This window comes from Balaenoptera acutorostrata, chromosome 8, assembly GCF_949987535.1.
Source record: "Balaenoptera acutorostrata chromosome 8, mBalAcu1.1, whole genome shotgun sequence".
NCBI classification, from domain to species: domain Eukaryota; kingdom Metazoa; phylum Chordata; class Mammalia; order Artiodactyla; family Balaenopteridae; genus Balaenoptera; species Balaenoptera acutorostrata.
Window position 1 is genome coordinate 111,127,385 of NC_080071.1, and position 15,070 is coordinate 111,142,454.

The 15,070-nt window shown below is 31.7% G+C and overlaps 1 protein-coding gene across 2 annotated transcripts in view; it reads right to left on the minus strand.

The window, feature by feature from the left end:
- DPP10 (dipeptidyl peptidase like 10) overlaps window positions 1–15,070 on the minus strand; it is a 690,622-nt gene that overhangs the window by 68,657 nt on the left and 606,895 nt on the right. For both annotated transcript variants that reach the window (XM_057551306.1, XM_057551305.1), the window contains 2 exons: window positions 14,145–14,183; window positions 8,751–8,858 (listed from right to left, as the gene is read on the minus strand). In XM_057551306.1, coding sequence (XP_057407289.1) covers window positions 8,751–8,858; window positions 14,145–14,183 — 147 coding nt within the window. The remainder of the gene's footprint in view (window positions 1–8,750; window positions 8,859–14,144; window positions 14,184–15,070) is intronic.

Genomic DNA, 15,070 nt, shown 5'->3' on the forward strand with positions numbered 1-15,070 from the left:
ATTTTGACTTGAATTCTCCAGTAAATTGTTTAGTTAGATTTACTTTAAAAATGATTTAGTTGGAAAATCTGTTAAAATATATTATTGATTTATAGGCGCATTACTTTGTGATTATAGCATGCTTTTATTTAATTTCTAATTTGTAGAACTTACTGATCTTTTTAGATGGATGACCTGATGAATGTTCAACTTCTGACAAAGTTCCACATACATTTGAAACAGATATATAATATCTCTTGTTTAGATGTGTTCAAACATAAATACATAAATACACACATTATATATGCTATGTCTATAACCTTACTTAATTTTTTGTCCACTTGACTCAGTTTGAACTGAGAATGAATGGTACAATAAGGTTTCCACATATTAAGTAGTTTCTGGCATTTCTGTTTTATAAAGGTAGCCATCTATCTGGGGCATAGATACAGACAATTGACTATTATATCTTCCTTGTGATTTGTGGCCTTGAACATTATAAAGCATCTTCTTTTGGTGGTCTTAATGCCTTGTAACATGAAAGCAGCTCTTCTTGTTTGATATCAGGATTTTAGCCTTTCTGAATCATTTTGTTTAAGATATATTTTTGCATAAAAGATTGAACTGGATTCTGTTTCATGAGCCAATCTAAAAAATATTTTTAAAATTTTAGGACATAAGTTAGGCCAATTTACATTTATTGGTATGACTGATACCCTTCTAAAAACTCTATCATATTTTATCTGTTTATTTTGAATATTATGTTTAATGAGTTTTTTGTAGGCAGTCTTTCTGTAGTCTGTTTAGTGTTTTGAAATCCAGTGTTAGGTTTTATTTTAACTTTACATGTCATCTTTATATTAATACCTTTAATAATATTTTTCCACCACCACCACCCCCCTCCAAAGATACTTTGTGTTTCTAGAACATTTTGCTGTTGTTCTGGTTTGTCATTGGATTATGGTTTTAAATGTTACCTCTCTTCCAATGTTTTGCTTATCTTCTATAAAAATGCCAATTATATATCAGGTGGATCTTATTTCCTTGTCTTACCTAACTTAACTCAGATCCTTTCTACTTTATTTCTTTCTATTGGCTGTTTTTATGTGTCTTCTTGCTATCCATTAGTATATTTTCAGAAATATCTATTTACCAGTGGTCATCTTTCAATTAATTATTTCTGTTATTATTTTGTATTATCTTTTCCATTTCCTTCCTGAAATCTGTCACTTTTTGGTTTACAACTTTACTTTCTACTTTATGAGGCCTTTTCTAGGTTTTGAATTTCTCACTTGATAATTTTATGTCTACATATGCTTATTTAATGATAATAATTCATTCTTTTTGATAATAATAGTCATTCTTTTTGGAGTATTGTTTTATAGAATTCTTCTGCCTCATCATTGTTTTTCTTCAGGAAAAGTGTCTTTATGTATTGGAAAAATTTTATTCTACTTTCTGTTTTCCTCATATAGTAATTTTGTAAATCTATTGCCAACCATATTTTGTTCTTTATAAGTATCTTGGATTTTCCAGTATATAGATGCTTAAGAATGGTGAAGGATTAGGTGACTCCCTTGAATTCTAAAGGAGCAGTGTTTCTAAGGAGTGCTATTAACCGCTCCCTAAGAACTAATATCCTGAGAAGCATCCTAATGAGACACCATTTGGAGTGGATAATATGTTTTTTCTGTAGAGTTCTTAATTTCTATCACTAGTTTTCACCTTTTCTTTTACCAACAATATTCTAAGAGATGCCTCTCTCTATCAAGTTTTTTTTCTTGTTTTACTTTCTTAGGTGGTAATTTTTTAAAACTGTCATCTTTGGTTTTGTGCATATTCAAGTTACTTCATTCTGATTCATTTTCTCAATGCTGATTTTTAAAAGAAATGTACTAATTTTCCACTATAGATTACGTTATATTATCTAAGCTTTTGATTAATGCCTTTGTTAGCTTAAAGGAGTTCCCTTTATTTTTAAATTTCTAAGGCTTTTGAGTATTTGGTAGAACCCACCTTTAAAAAACTACCTGTGCCTGATTTGAATACATTTTAAGACACTGATTCCATTTCCTCAATATTATGGGACAATTCAGGTTGTCTGTTTCTTAAATCAGACCTGGTATTTCTTTTTCCTAGAATTTATCCATTTCACTCAAGCTTTCAAATTTGTTGACATAGGTTATTCATAGCATTTTAAAAAACATTTTAAAATTTGCAGTTATGCCTTCTTTCTATTATTTATACTTTAGGGGCTTGTCCTCTTTTTAAATTAGGTTTGTTATACATTCTAGTGTGAATTATTTTTTTTCAAAGAACCAACTGTTTATTTGGCCAAACCCCTTTATTTTATCTTTACTTTCTATTTCATTAAATTCTACTACTGAGTTTCTCATGTCCTTCTTCTACATTTGAACATATATGTATGAATATAGTATAATTATATTATAAAATAATAAATAATAGATATATATATAATTTAACCCATGAAAAATGTAAAAATTATATTTTATTTTCAAACATATGGCTTTTTAAAAGTTATAATTGTTGTTATTCACTTCTAATTCAATTGCATTGTTTTCAGAGAGTGTAATCTATCAGCTAAATAATACTTCAAATGCATTTTTGGTATAAATATATCTAGAATCTAGGATTTTTGATATGGGAGAGTTTTATTAAATATCTACTTATACTACTGGAAGCAGAAACTAAAAGGTCATTCCATAATGTATATGTAGTATTAGAATCTTCCTTCAAAAAAACAATAAGTGACTTATTGGTACACATCTGTATTTCAGCATCTTCCTAAATCATCTATTCCTTATTCTTAAAGGGAGCTCTCTAGACTTCTAGCTGTTCAAGGTCAACAACAAGCATGTGACTTCTTTATTTTAACTTCTTCATATGCTGTCTGATGCATTCTGGCACTTTACAAGTATTTGCTGAATAAAAGTATAAATGCAAAGATGAAACCAAATTTCTGAGATTTGAGACAGGCACAGCCTGAAGGCTGGCATGGAGTTCTGAAGTCATATATTTTATTGCCAAATTCCCACAGGACAACAACCCAGTAGATAGTCCTACTTACTCATTTTCAGATCCTGTTTTGAATGGACCAAGGACAGGACTAAGATCTCAGGTTTTAGTGCATCTTTAGTGCCCAATTTCAAGATGAACAAAATCTCAAAACATTAAAAAGTAAAGAAACTTTGATCAATATTTGTACATATCTGGAGATGCATTTTGTTCACAGATTTCTAGATTGCTTATACTTTCTCTGTTTTTCAGAGAATTTTGGGGTGTGTGTGTGTGTGTGTGTGTGTTTTAAGGACAGAAGAGTGGCCACATTAAAAGTGATCATGAGCAAAAATCCAATGCTTTGAAAAATGTTTGAACACAGTGTACAGAGAATAAAAATTACACATTCAATGATGCATCTCGGATCAAAATATGTTTCTAAGTGTAGAAGTAAAAGATCTCTTGTTGGAAGCCATGATAACAACCTCACAACCTTTGGACTTTACTTCAAACATCTGTAATTTCTCTGCTTGCTTTATATCTACCAGGGCAACTCTGGGCTGGGGAATAAGTTTCACTCCATTTTACATGTAATAGCATAGACTATCTTTTATAGTTATATAGTTGTTATAAGACTTGTAAGCTATTTTCTAATAATAGCATATTAAGTTTGATCTGGACTCTCGGTAAATTGTCCCAATACCAATCACAATATGGTAGATGACAATACAGTAAATTCAAAATAAATATCAAGGGACTTGACTAGTCTGTACCTCAATTAATTTTCCATCCACCTTCAGCAGAAATATAATCACAGGAAAGGTAATTTAACAAAGCAGGAAAGAATAATCATTTTACTTCACAGAAATAATTCTTTCTTTCTGTGCCACCATGATCTCTATTATATTCACTTAGTAGAAGAGAAACACTGATTATGAATATGAAACCATTGTGGAATATTGACAAGGGCAACATGGCAATATACTTTAAATTGAACTCATATTTCACTTTTAATTTTAGAAGGGCAGCAATAAAACTAGTGATTTCATTCATTTTCAAAAGAGCTGAAAATCTAGGAAATAAAGTGTTTTTATTTGGGACATTAGACCTCAGGCACCTCTCCTTGGATTGGCAGAGATTTTATCTTACTTAGCAAGTTCAATATGAATTTTATGTATCTATTTATAAGTTGGAAACATATTGGTATCAGTAAAAGTTTAATGATGCATGTGCTTTTCACCTGATTATACACTGTTCATTCAAATTTCTTATAGTAAATTCTGTTTAACTTTTACAGCTTCTAAATAACGGAAATATTGCAGTGCTTAAAAATAGCATGCTTTAATTTATTGTCTATTCATCATGTGAGGTGAACTAATTGTTTTCAGACAATGTCCTAATCAGATACAGCAGTGAAATGTAATGAAAAAATTGTATTGGGTTGATTGGGTGATAGAATTGTGGATTGGGGGCATGCTATTTTCTACAGTATTTGTAATGAATAATGGCATTTAAAATTGTTCCAGGTGAAATCATCAGCTCTCATGAGCAAAACTTTGTATTGCTGAATAGAAAAAGTGAATGAATTCACCAATATATATAATTTTTCATTTAACACGGTTTTGGAAGATAACAGGGCAATTGCTTATGCTTATAAATCTGAACCACTTAACATGACTGAAACTCTGCTTATCCCATATTAGAAGGGAAAAAGGCGGCCATGTATTTGACAGAAAACTTTCTCTTGACTGCATCTTACATTGTAAGATATAGGATATTATGGTTCCAAATATGGGAATTCAGGAGTTAGAAGTCTACATAAAGAATTCTACGGGGGAAGAGGGGAGAGGGAAATATCTGAAATGATCTGAAGTGGTCTGCTGTAAAAAGAGGTTTGCATCATTGTTTGATTCAGAAACTACGTAAACTGATATCAATACTGCATACTCCACACTCTACTCAGAAGGAAATTTATTTTAGCTATAAAGAGTTTTGGAAGAGCCAGTTTTAATTTTTATTATTATCTTTAATGGAATATATAAAAGTAGATAAACCCTACTTATAAATTTTGCTTTCACATATTCATATAGAAAGTATCTGGAAATATATATATATATATATGTATATATATATATATATAAATATATATATGGGCTTAGAAGTATTTTACTTTTTATTCAGGAATTCCAGTTCTGTTAACCACAACTAAAGAAATAATTCATAATAAAAATAATCTTTATGTATAGTGACATCTATAGTTGCAGTAAATTGCCACTAAATTAAACATTGAACAACAATGGTTAACTAGGTACACCCAGTCAACTAAATATTAATATTCAAAAGAATTGCATTTCAAAATTGTTTAGCACTATGGGAAAATTATGCTTTAAAATTTAAATTCAAATAGGATAAAATACTGTACTTTACATAAAATTATAATCATGTTTAAAAGTAGACTGGAGGAAAACACAATTTTTTTCTATTTTTTATTTTTTGGAATTATTTTAACAAGCATAAGTCTTGTAAATGAGGGGGAAAAAACCACTAAAATATTTGTAAGGCCAACCACCAATCTATGTATTGAAAATATCCTGAAACACTAATTTTGTAGCCTGGTCTCTAATTAATGTTTTTTGTTTACCTACTGATTGTGTAAGAGAGAAAAATGTTTGCAAAAATTTACTAATTTCATTTGGTAAGATACTTCGAACAGATGAATATATTTGCAGTCGATGGGGAAGCTCTCTAATATAGCTAAGCATCAAGTACTGCAAAGGTGGTCTTCCTGACGGCTGCCAAGCTCTCTGTTCCTGTCATTTCTCACTCCCTGGGCACATCAATTTAGGTGGAGTCCTCTGGTGTATCAAGGGAAGGAAGAGGAGGTAGAAAATCATCACTGGTGCTACGCACTACTGTTCAGATGGTAAATTAGTACACCGTTTTTGGAGGGCCAGTTTCACATTCCATATCAAAACCTAAACAAATACATATATGTACACATATGCTTTGCCTAGGTAACTTTTGACATCTAGAAATATATATTTGTGGTAAGAACATTTATCTCTGAACCATTTTTGGTATAAAAACTAGAAATAAATATGATGATGAAAATTAATTCATTTAAATACAGTGTAATATGTTGACTAGACAGAATGTTGAATAGCTATTAAAATCACATTTACAAATAATATTAAATATTAAGAATGCAATTAAATGATGTGAGAAAATGCTCATAAATTACTCTTTAAATGTTACAAATCAATATGCATGCTTTGATTGCACACTTGAAGAAAAAGTGATATATTTTTAATGTAAAAAGAAACTGGAAATATATACAACAATTGATTTGCAGTGTGCAAGTCTGGGGTGATGAGATTGTGTTTGATTTTATATACTCTTTTTTCTTTTTCTTACTTTTTGGCTACGACCACCAGGGAAGTCCCTGATTTTATATAATCTTTTGTTTAGTTTACTCAGTTTAGAATTTTACAAATTTTTATAGTGTATAAATATATATATATATATATATACACATATATATATATCAATACGGTAATCATAAAAAATTCATAAAAGAGCTTTTTTTGTTAGCTATTTAAAAATTGAGGCAAAGAGATTCAAACTATTTACTAAAATTGGGTGTGTGTATAAACTTAAGAATAAATTGTATTTACCTAAGCACTAACCTCTGATTCATTAACAAAGTAAGTTAATTTTAGCCACATTGCCAAAATATCTGTAAATAATCACGCAGTCATGTTTATTTCTCAGTGAGGCAAACCACAAATTCTCTGAACCGTAGCCAGAATAGATCAAAACGTTTTCTACTTCAATGGAAGCTTTGTTATAATCTCCATATGGAAGAGGAACAAAGTAAACACATCTGCTCTATGAAGTTGTTCTTCTGAACATTTCAGAAATAATGAATTAGACTGCATTTCAGACTGGTTTGATTGGGAGACAGAAGGTATTTCTGCCCAAGGCTTGTAAAGAAACTTTTGTTATGTGGATACATATCTCAATTTCTACATGCCAACATCTTCATCTCCTACCTCCGCTCTGCCAACCCCACACTTTTTAAAAGACAACATTTCTGTTCATTTTTTGTTGAACAGATAAACTCAGAAGTACATATATATAGATAGATGTATTATACATCTTTCTCTGCCTTTCACTATATCTTATAAATAGTCACAATTTGTATGTAATTTTGACTACCTGGGTTTTTATACAGCTTCTTGAATATAAATACTGATATTTAAAAATGCAATAAGATGTCACCACAGTCAATTGTAAGATTTGGAAAGTGTTATTTATTCTTTTGGCAGAAATATTTCCCCAGTATTTATGATAACGAAGTTGATGATTAGCTAGTGAAAGTTAATCAGGTAAAGAAATTTGCTAGTGAAACTTCCTCCACTTCACGTAAAAACCAAAATATGTTCCCTTAATATCACCTGTCTGATACAATCATTTAATAGGTGAATACAGAATCACCAAAAATTTTTATTCATATATAAATGCTTTCATTTATTTAAAACATAAATGAGATCACGTTACATATTAGTCTATAACTTATTTTTCCAATATACTATGAAAATTAATCTGCATTGCTATTGTGGAGATTATGTATGGTCAAATTATTTATTTTAGCTTTGATTAAAATTAAAGTTAAAATCATGACAATTACTTTAATAGTACAGATCTTGGACAAGGGTTTCCTCTTAAGCTACTGACACAGATTTTAAAAATTCAAGGTACTGAGCTGCCCAATGTAAATACATATATGGATAATGGTAAAAATTGGAGAATATGCACAAGACTTGAAGGTTCTAAGAACATACAAGTAGTCAGGTTGCTTAGGGATCTTTTGCCACATTCATATTTATTCTATACTTAGTAAGTATGAAATTGATTCTTGGCTAGTTCGTTTATAACACTCTCAAGAAAGATTCCAATTTATCCACAATGTTTTATCTTTATAAACTAACATTTACCTGTGAAACTAGACTGTTTATTTGATTTTGAAGGAAACTTTATTTCTCATGAATTTTTTATTGTCAATTAGATTCAAATTGACTCAGTAACCTTGCCATATTTAAATTACTTATTGTGAATTCACTGATTCTTTTTATAATTGGGTAAAACTGTATAAACTGGTTAACATTCATTTGAAATGTAGAGGAAAAATAAACTTTTATCCTCTTTTTATCAAACGGTCCATAAAAATATAACACAGATTTTATCTTTGACAACACATAAGAAATCTATTTTATCCTGGTTTTTAAATTCTGCTCTGCATTTCCTTGTGTGGGTATACTACAACTTACTAACTATTCAATTTTTGATGGACATTTAGATTGCTTCAGGTATTTAAAACTTTTATAACACACTGAAAATATTACTTGTACCAAACAGATGATATGTATTTGTTGAATGAAAAATCATCTCTCGATCTTCCTCAGGTCTTGGAAAGTAGGGGTTGGGTACTTTCCATTTATTAAATTCTATATCCCAAGGCCCTCAACTCATAGCACACATGTGTAGTTCACTAAATTTTATTGAGTGTTGAAAATGTTTTGTGCATAGCTTGAATTTATGGCTAAGGATGGGGATCCTCTTCCTAAAACATCCGAGTTGGATATATGGCTGGACTTCACAGGTATTAACTGTAGGTGCAGAATACCACACGAAAAGGACTTTCATGAACATGATGGAATGAAACCAAACCACAGAAAGAAGCCAGCACTCACCTGGACGAGGAACATAGCTATGTGGTTATATTCTCCACGGCCCCCTTGCTTAACAGGAACTGTCATAAAGAATTTGCTGCCATCTCTAGAAAACACGGGCTCCTCGTTCTAAAACATAGAAGCACATGCAACAATCTCAAAAGGGCATTTGAAAATTGTACTTCCAACTATTGCTAATACATGCATGGAATAGACCAATAATTGATTTAAGGTTAGTTTGGCAAATTGTCGAATTTTTAAAAAAATAAAAGTATCACAGTATGTTTTAAAGTGAACGCAATGATGCATTGGGCATATGTGTGTGTTTGAGTGATGGGATGGATGGGAAAGTTTCTTGCATACTGGATAGAAATGATTTACAATTAGACTGAAGACACTTTTTAAATTGGTTCAGAAAAGAACTTTCATATCTTCACATATATGATTGTGTTTAGAAATTTATCTTTCAAAAATAAAGAAAATGTTAACATCTGCACCAGTTTATCAAAATCATTTTTTTAATTTAGAAAATTTTCTAACATATAATGTTTAATACATTTTTCTGAAATCTTTTACTCAACAACTCAAGTTATTGAAGATACATTTCTGATGATGTACACATGAATTTACTGTAAATACAAAAATGAAAAGGCTGCAAAATTGGAAGGAATCCATTGAAAATAATTTAATTCAAATTTCCCATCCTCACTGCTCACCCCTTCACAAACACACAAAAACAGATGCCCATTTGATGATTTTTTAATTAAACTCTAGTAGCATGTTAAATCAATACAATTGTTTTTTAAAATTAAATGATGGATGATATACATATAGATTGCTTTCTTTTGCTCCAGGGGAAACATTAAGAAAATCGGTCTATGTAACAAAACATCGAGTTCTTTCTTTTGGATTAGTGAGAGTGATTATACATATGGTATAAAGAAAGGCTTTGGTATGGTTTCCTCAGTAGGTCTTCAGAATGCCTCACAACTATTTTTAGATGATCTGACCCTCCACTCTCTTCCTGCTCTCCTCTTCTTTCCTTCTCCTGCTTCCTGCATTTTCCTGCTCCAGTGTCTTTGCACTTTTTTTTTACCCTTTGTCTGGCTCTTTCTCATCTCTCTCTCTTTTCCTTCCTCCCTCCCTCCCTCCCTTCCTTCCTTCCTTTCTTGGTGGAACCTATTTCTTTTTTAAAAAATTTTTACTGGAGTATAGTTGATTTACAATGTTGTGTTACTTTCTGCTGTACAGCAAACTGAATCAGTTATACATATACATATATGCACTTTTTTAGATTCTTTTCCCATATAGGCCATTACAGAGTATTGAGTGGAGTTCCCTGTGCTATACAGTAGATCCTTACTAGTTATTTATTTATATATAGTAATGTGTATATGTCAATTCTAATCTCCCAATTTATCCCTCTCCCTTTCCCCCCTGGAAACCATAAGTTTGTTTTCTACATCTGTGACTCTATTTCTGTTTTGGAAATAAGTTTATTTGTGTCCTTTTTTTAGATTCCACATATAAGCGATATTATGTGATATTTGTCTTTTTCTGACTTCACTCAGTATGACGATCTCTAGGTGCATCCATGTTGCTGCAAAAGGATCTTTTTTGATCTCATCTCTTTCTTGTATCTGTCATCAGTGAGGTGTTTCCTGATTACCCCATATAAAGTGTGATCAGGAAAGCCAGGTCATCCAACTGTGTCTGAATCCCTCATCCTACTTTTGCCTACTGCCTACTATTTTCCGTACCACCTAACACCATGCATATTTTATGTATGTATACATTTGTTTGTACATGAATGGATATGTGTATATGTGCATATAGGTAGGTAGGTAGATAGAGAGGTAGGAGGTGTTCCTCTGGAATGTAAGCTCCATTCTTCACTGCTTTGTCTCCAGCACCCAGGACAGTGACTGTCACATAAATTGTACTTAATAATCATTTACTGAATGAATATGTAAATTAACAACTATTTTAATAATCTCGAGTCTGATTCTAGCTTTATCAGTAATAACATCCCATGATAGAAACATAAAAATATTATTTTCCTTGTCTACTTCATGGACACTCATGAAAATATAAGATGATATGTGTAATAAATTTAAAACTCTGAGGTAATACAATTCAAGGATGGGAAAATTGCATTACAAGACATATAATAAATACTGAGAAGACACTTGACTGAGTGAATCACATTGTTCAACTATGTTCCATCTTTTGCCCCTGAGGAATATTTCTCTCTTTGCCTTTGCACATGGGGTTTCTTCTGTCTGGCCTAACCTTTCAGTCGTCCTTTTTGTGCTAAATCTTACTCATTTTTTACTTAAACTCAGAACAGAAACCATTTCCAAATTTCCTTAGTTAGAGAGTCTCTTCTAGTTGGGAAATCTCTCCTCAGAGATCCTGAATAGTACTCTGTATTCATCTCTAGCATGGCTTTCAGTACACTCTATTATATAGTTGGCTTCCTTCACTAGGCAAGTAATAATTAAACTGAGTTTGTAATTTTATCTTTTTTAGCTCTATTGCCTAGGACACAGTAGGTGACCTTATAGTTGAACAGATGAATGCATGTGTACAATGGGCAAAAATATTTGTTACATATATCACTTTATCCACCACATTTACTCCAAACTATTGGCTTCTCCCTTATTCAACATTCTCCTCCTGTGCTTTGCTCCAAGAATAAATTAGGTATGGGAATATCTGAGCAATGTCCTTTTTATGTTAGTCCCTGTTCCTCCAATTCTGGTACCTTAGAAATAGTTCATTTTAAAGAGTAGATGGGAATTATAATCTCCGATACATTGCTAGGTTTAAAAACTTTCACCATTGAACCATAACTAGTTATAAACATACAGCTCTATGCAGAGCCTTTCCTGCAATCAAATAAAGTAGAGCCAGTCTAACCGTCTACATTTATGACCTTAAGCAAGGCAGTATTTATGACACACAGGATAATGAGCTGAGGATAACAAAGTCCACCTCTTGGGCGAATATTTTTTACACCGGTTATTCCAACTATAAGTCTCTTGAAAGCTAGGGCAAACATGCCCACTTCTCTCTGCTCTTCTCACTATCCAGGAAACAAGCATATGAGTATTACATTAAATTTCTAATTTTCTTGGAAACTTGCTTCATCTCATTATACATTCTCATCCTTTAAATTTCATTGAATTCTAAGTATTTCCTGAAATTCCCTTAGAGCTTTTGGAGAAAAAGTTAACCATGACAAACTACTCCCTGCATTTTCTTATTGAATAATTGATAACTGGTTTCTTTATTTTAAAAAGTTTCTGTTAAATAGTCATAAATTTGGGACTTAAAACGTAGATAACATAATCCCAAAAGAGCATGCGTTGTGTTGTTGTATGTTAGACTATTATGAATGTCACTAGCAATTAAAATGGTAGCAAAATAGGTTTAATAACGCAGGCAATTTAGAATAAATCCACATTATGTTATTGTTTTCAATGATTTTTATTTTAAGTATCTAATTTAATTTTGTAAGAGCCCATTATTGGCTAAAAAAACAAGGTTTTTTTTCCCAATTTCATTTTGTACATTGACTAAGATTAAATAGTTCATATTGTTACCTATGGATAGATGATAGATGGATGAAAGATAGATAAGATAGATATAGATAGATAGATAGATAGACATGCCTATACTTCGAACAAGCAAAGGTTTAGCCTATTCACAATCCTTCTTATTCTTTTTCTTTATTTGTTCAACAAGTATATATGGATCTCTTCTTATAACCAGACTCCATATTAAGCATTTGTATTACAGTGGGTAACAAAAAATGAATAACCTTCCTGCTCTTGTGAATGTAGTAAAAAACTCACAGAACTAACTGTATGAGTGTTACATAAAGATTACACTTGACTTTAACTTTTATTGGGGAATGTGATTTGTTTAGGGTGGTTGGAGGAGGTGACTTCTTAAGCAGGTGATTTAGGCTGAGGTTTGACAAATGAGCAGCCTTCACATAAGAAAGTAGTTGAGAGAAATCTGTTCAGAAGGAAGAGTTCACATAAAGGTCCTGGGAATATGAGGGCTAATGGAGAAAATGGGAGAAAAGATGGTATGACACAGAGCTGGAAAGGCTTTCAACTTAATCCTTTGTAGACCCTTTAAGGATGTTGGTCTTTATCTGTAGAACAAAGGGGAGATAAAAATTGTTTTAGTCGTGAGAGAATATGAGTGTTGTGGGTAGTGACAATCAAATACATATTTTGAAAAGATCACTCAGCCAGTCTGCAGTGTGGAGAACAGATTGTCAGGTTCCTAAGGGGAACTCTCAACCCTAAGGGGTTGAGAGTTCACCAGTTAAGGAGGAAATGCAGTGCCTGTAGTTTGATCCTGTATGGTGTTTGTGAATTGGAGAAAAGTAAATTGACTTGAGGTCTTTGAGAGTAAAATCAAAATAACTTGGTGATGAATAACATATGCAGATAAGGATAAGACAGTGTTTAAAAATCCCCACTAGGTTTATGATTTTGATAGCTGGATGGATAAATATGTCCTTGACTCCTATGATAAGAAGACAGATTGACTGGAAGAGAGAGGAGTTCAGTTTGCACCTGTGGAGTGTGCAGTTACTTTTATAGATTCAGGAGAAGATGCCAAGCATGAATTTGGATATTTCAGAACTCAGAAGTGAGTTGCCTGGGGCTATACACTTGGTGGTGGTAACTGAAACCACAGATGTATATGACACCCAGGGAGAGAATATAAAATAAAAGAGCACTGTAAAGAACAAAACAAATCAAAACCAAACAAGCCAAACAAAAGACTTCCCTTTGCAAAAAGTAGTGATGAAATTAGTAGTAAAATGGGTTCAGCTATATTTGAATAATCTATTTGTGTTTCCTTCTGAAATGTCCAGTATGAAAGCATGTTGTGGAGATGTTTGTTTATTCTTCTGTGATCATCTGGATTCCAGCTTCATTTATATCACAAGCTAGCATTATGAGCTAGGATATATCTAAGGAAAGAAATGTTCACCTGAATAATCTCCACATAACCAATTTATGTGGAGGTTTAGTCAATTTTCTGGGTGATTTGAGCAATGCTGATGGTTTGTAGTTTTAATGGGTCACATCTTTTTCTCTTTCTTCTATACAAACATTTACTTATATGAATGGTCCTGAAAATGGATCCTGGTAGTTATTCTACAATTTATGTCCTATAAAAAACAGAAGTAATCTTTCCACAAATGATGTCATAGAGCCCAAGTTATAAATATTTTAATGAAAAAGACTCATTTATTCAAACATAACAGAGGCTTAAATTCATACTACTGAAATAACTTTTGAGAAAAAGTTATACATAACAAATGAGTGAACAGGATGGGCATGATGGACAAAACGTGACATAAAGAGACCACCTACACCATACCTGTTTAGACAGCCATGTATCTGATGTCATCTCATATTTCTGAAACAAAACAATTAACTCCATGAAGCATCTAAAGACCAAAATGAGCACGCATCAATTTAACCTTTTTTACACTGTTATCCTATAGGCACTTTTTTCTTTCCTGCAGCTGGTGAAATACCATGAGAGATCACATTGTCATTATTGATTTAAACTGAATGAATAAATAGAGAATTGGGATGAAATGATATTTTAATTATAGTCTTTTCTTTGGTGAACTCCTTCAGAATTCTCAGTTGTACTTAACAAGAGACAGAAGATCATTTTCCAGCTCCATTTGATTACTTCATTCAAGCTGTTTTGAACCACTAGACACTGTCTCTTTTCACATCTAGGCATCATCAGGAAACAAATATTAAGTCCTTCCAAAAAACTGGGCAAACAGCCAGGAATAAAATTTAAAAGTGGACATTTTGTCAACATTCGATCCACTCTTACCATAGTCATTTTTTCCCCTTAGGGAAAACAATTATACATTTGAAATGGCAAAATTTTATGTATCTTTAAAATAATCTTGCATAGGATCAGAACCAAAATCATATTTCAAAAAGCAAAATTAGACAAATTTCATCTCAAGTTGAATATGTGTAGATAAAATAAATTTTAGTAATGCTGTTTACATGTAGTAATTTATGAAATATCTTGTGGTTCTCTGGAAAAAATGACTCTATAATAAAAGTATTAAAATGAAGAAAACTAAATCATAGTATGTTAGAGATTTTACCTCTATGCAAAAGTATGCATTTCAAATTGTAAATAATGGTTATTATTTATTTATAGGGTTTTTTTTTTTTACCAATTTCCTCTTTTAAAGCCATATTATTATTACATTATAATTAACCATTTTCCATTTTCAGGGCTTTTTTCTTCCAATAGATTTTCTCTAT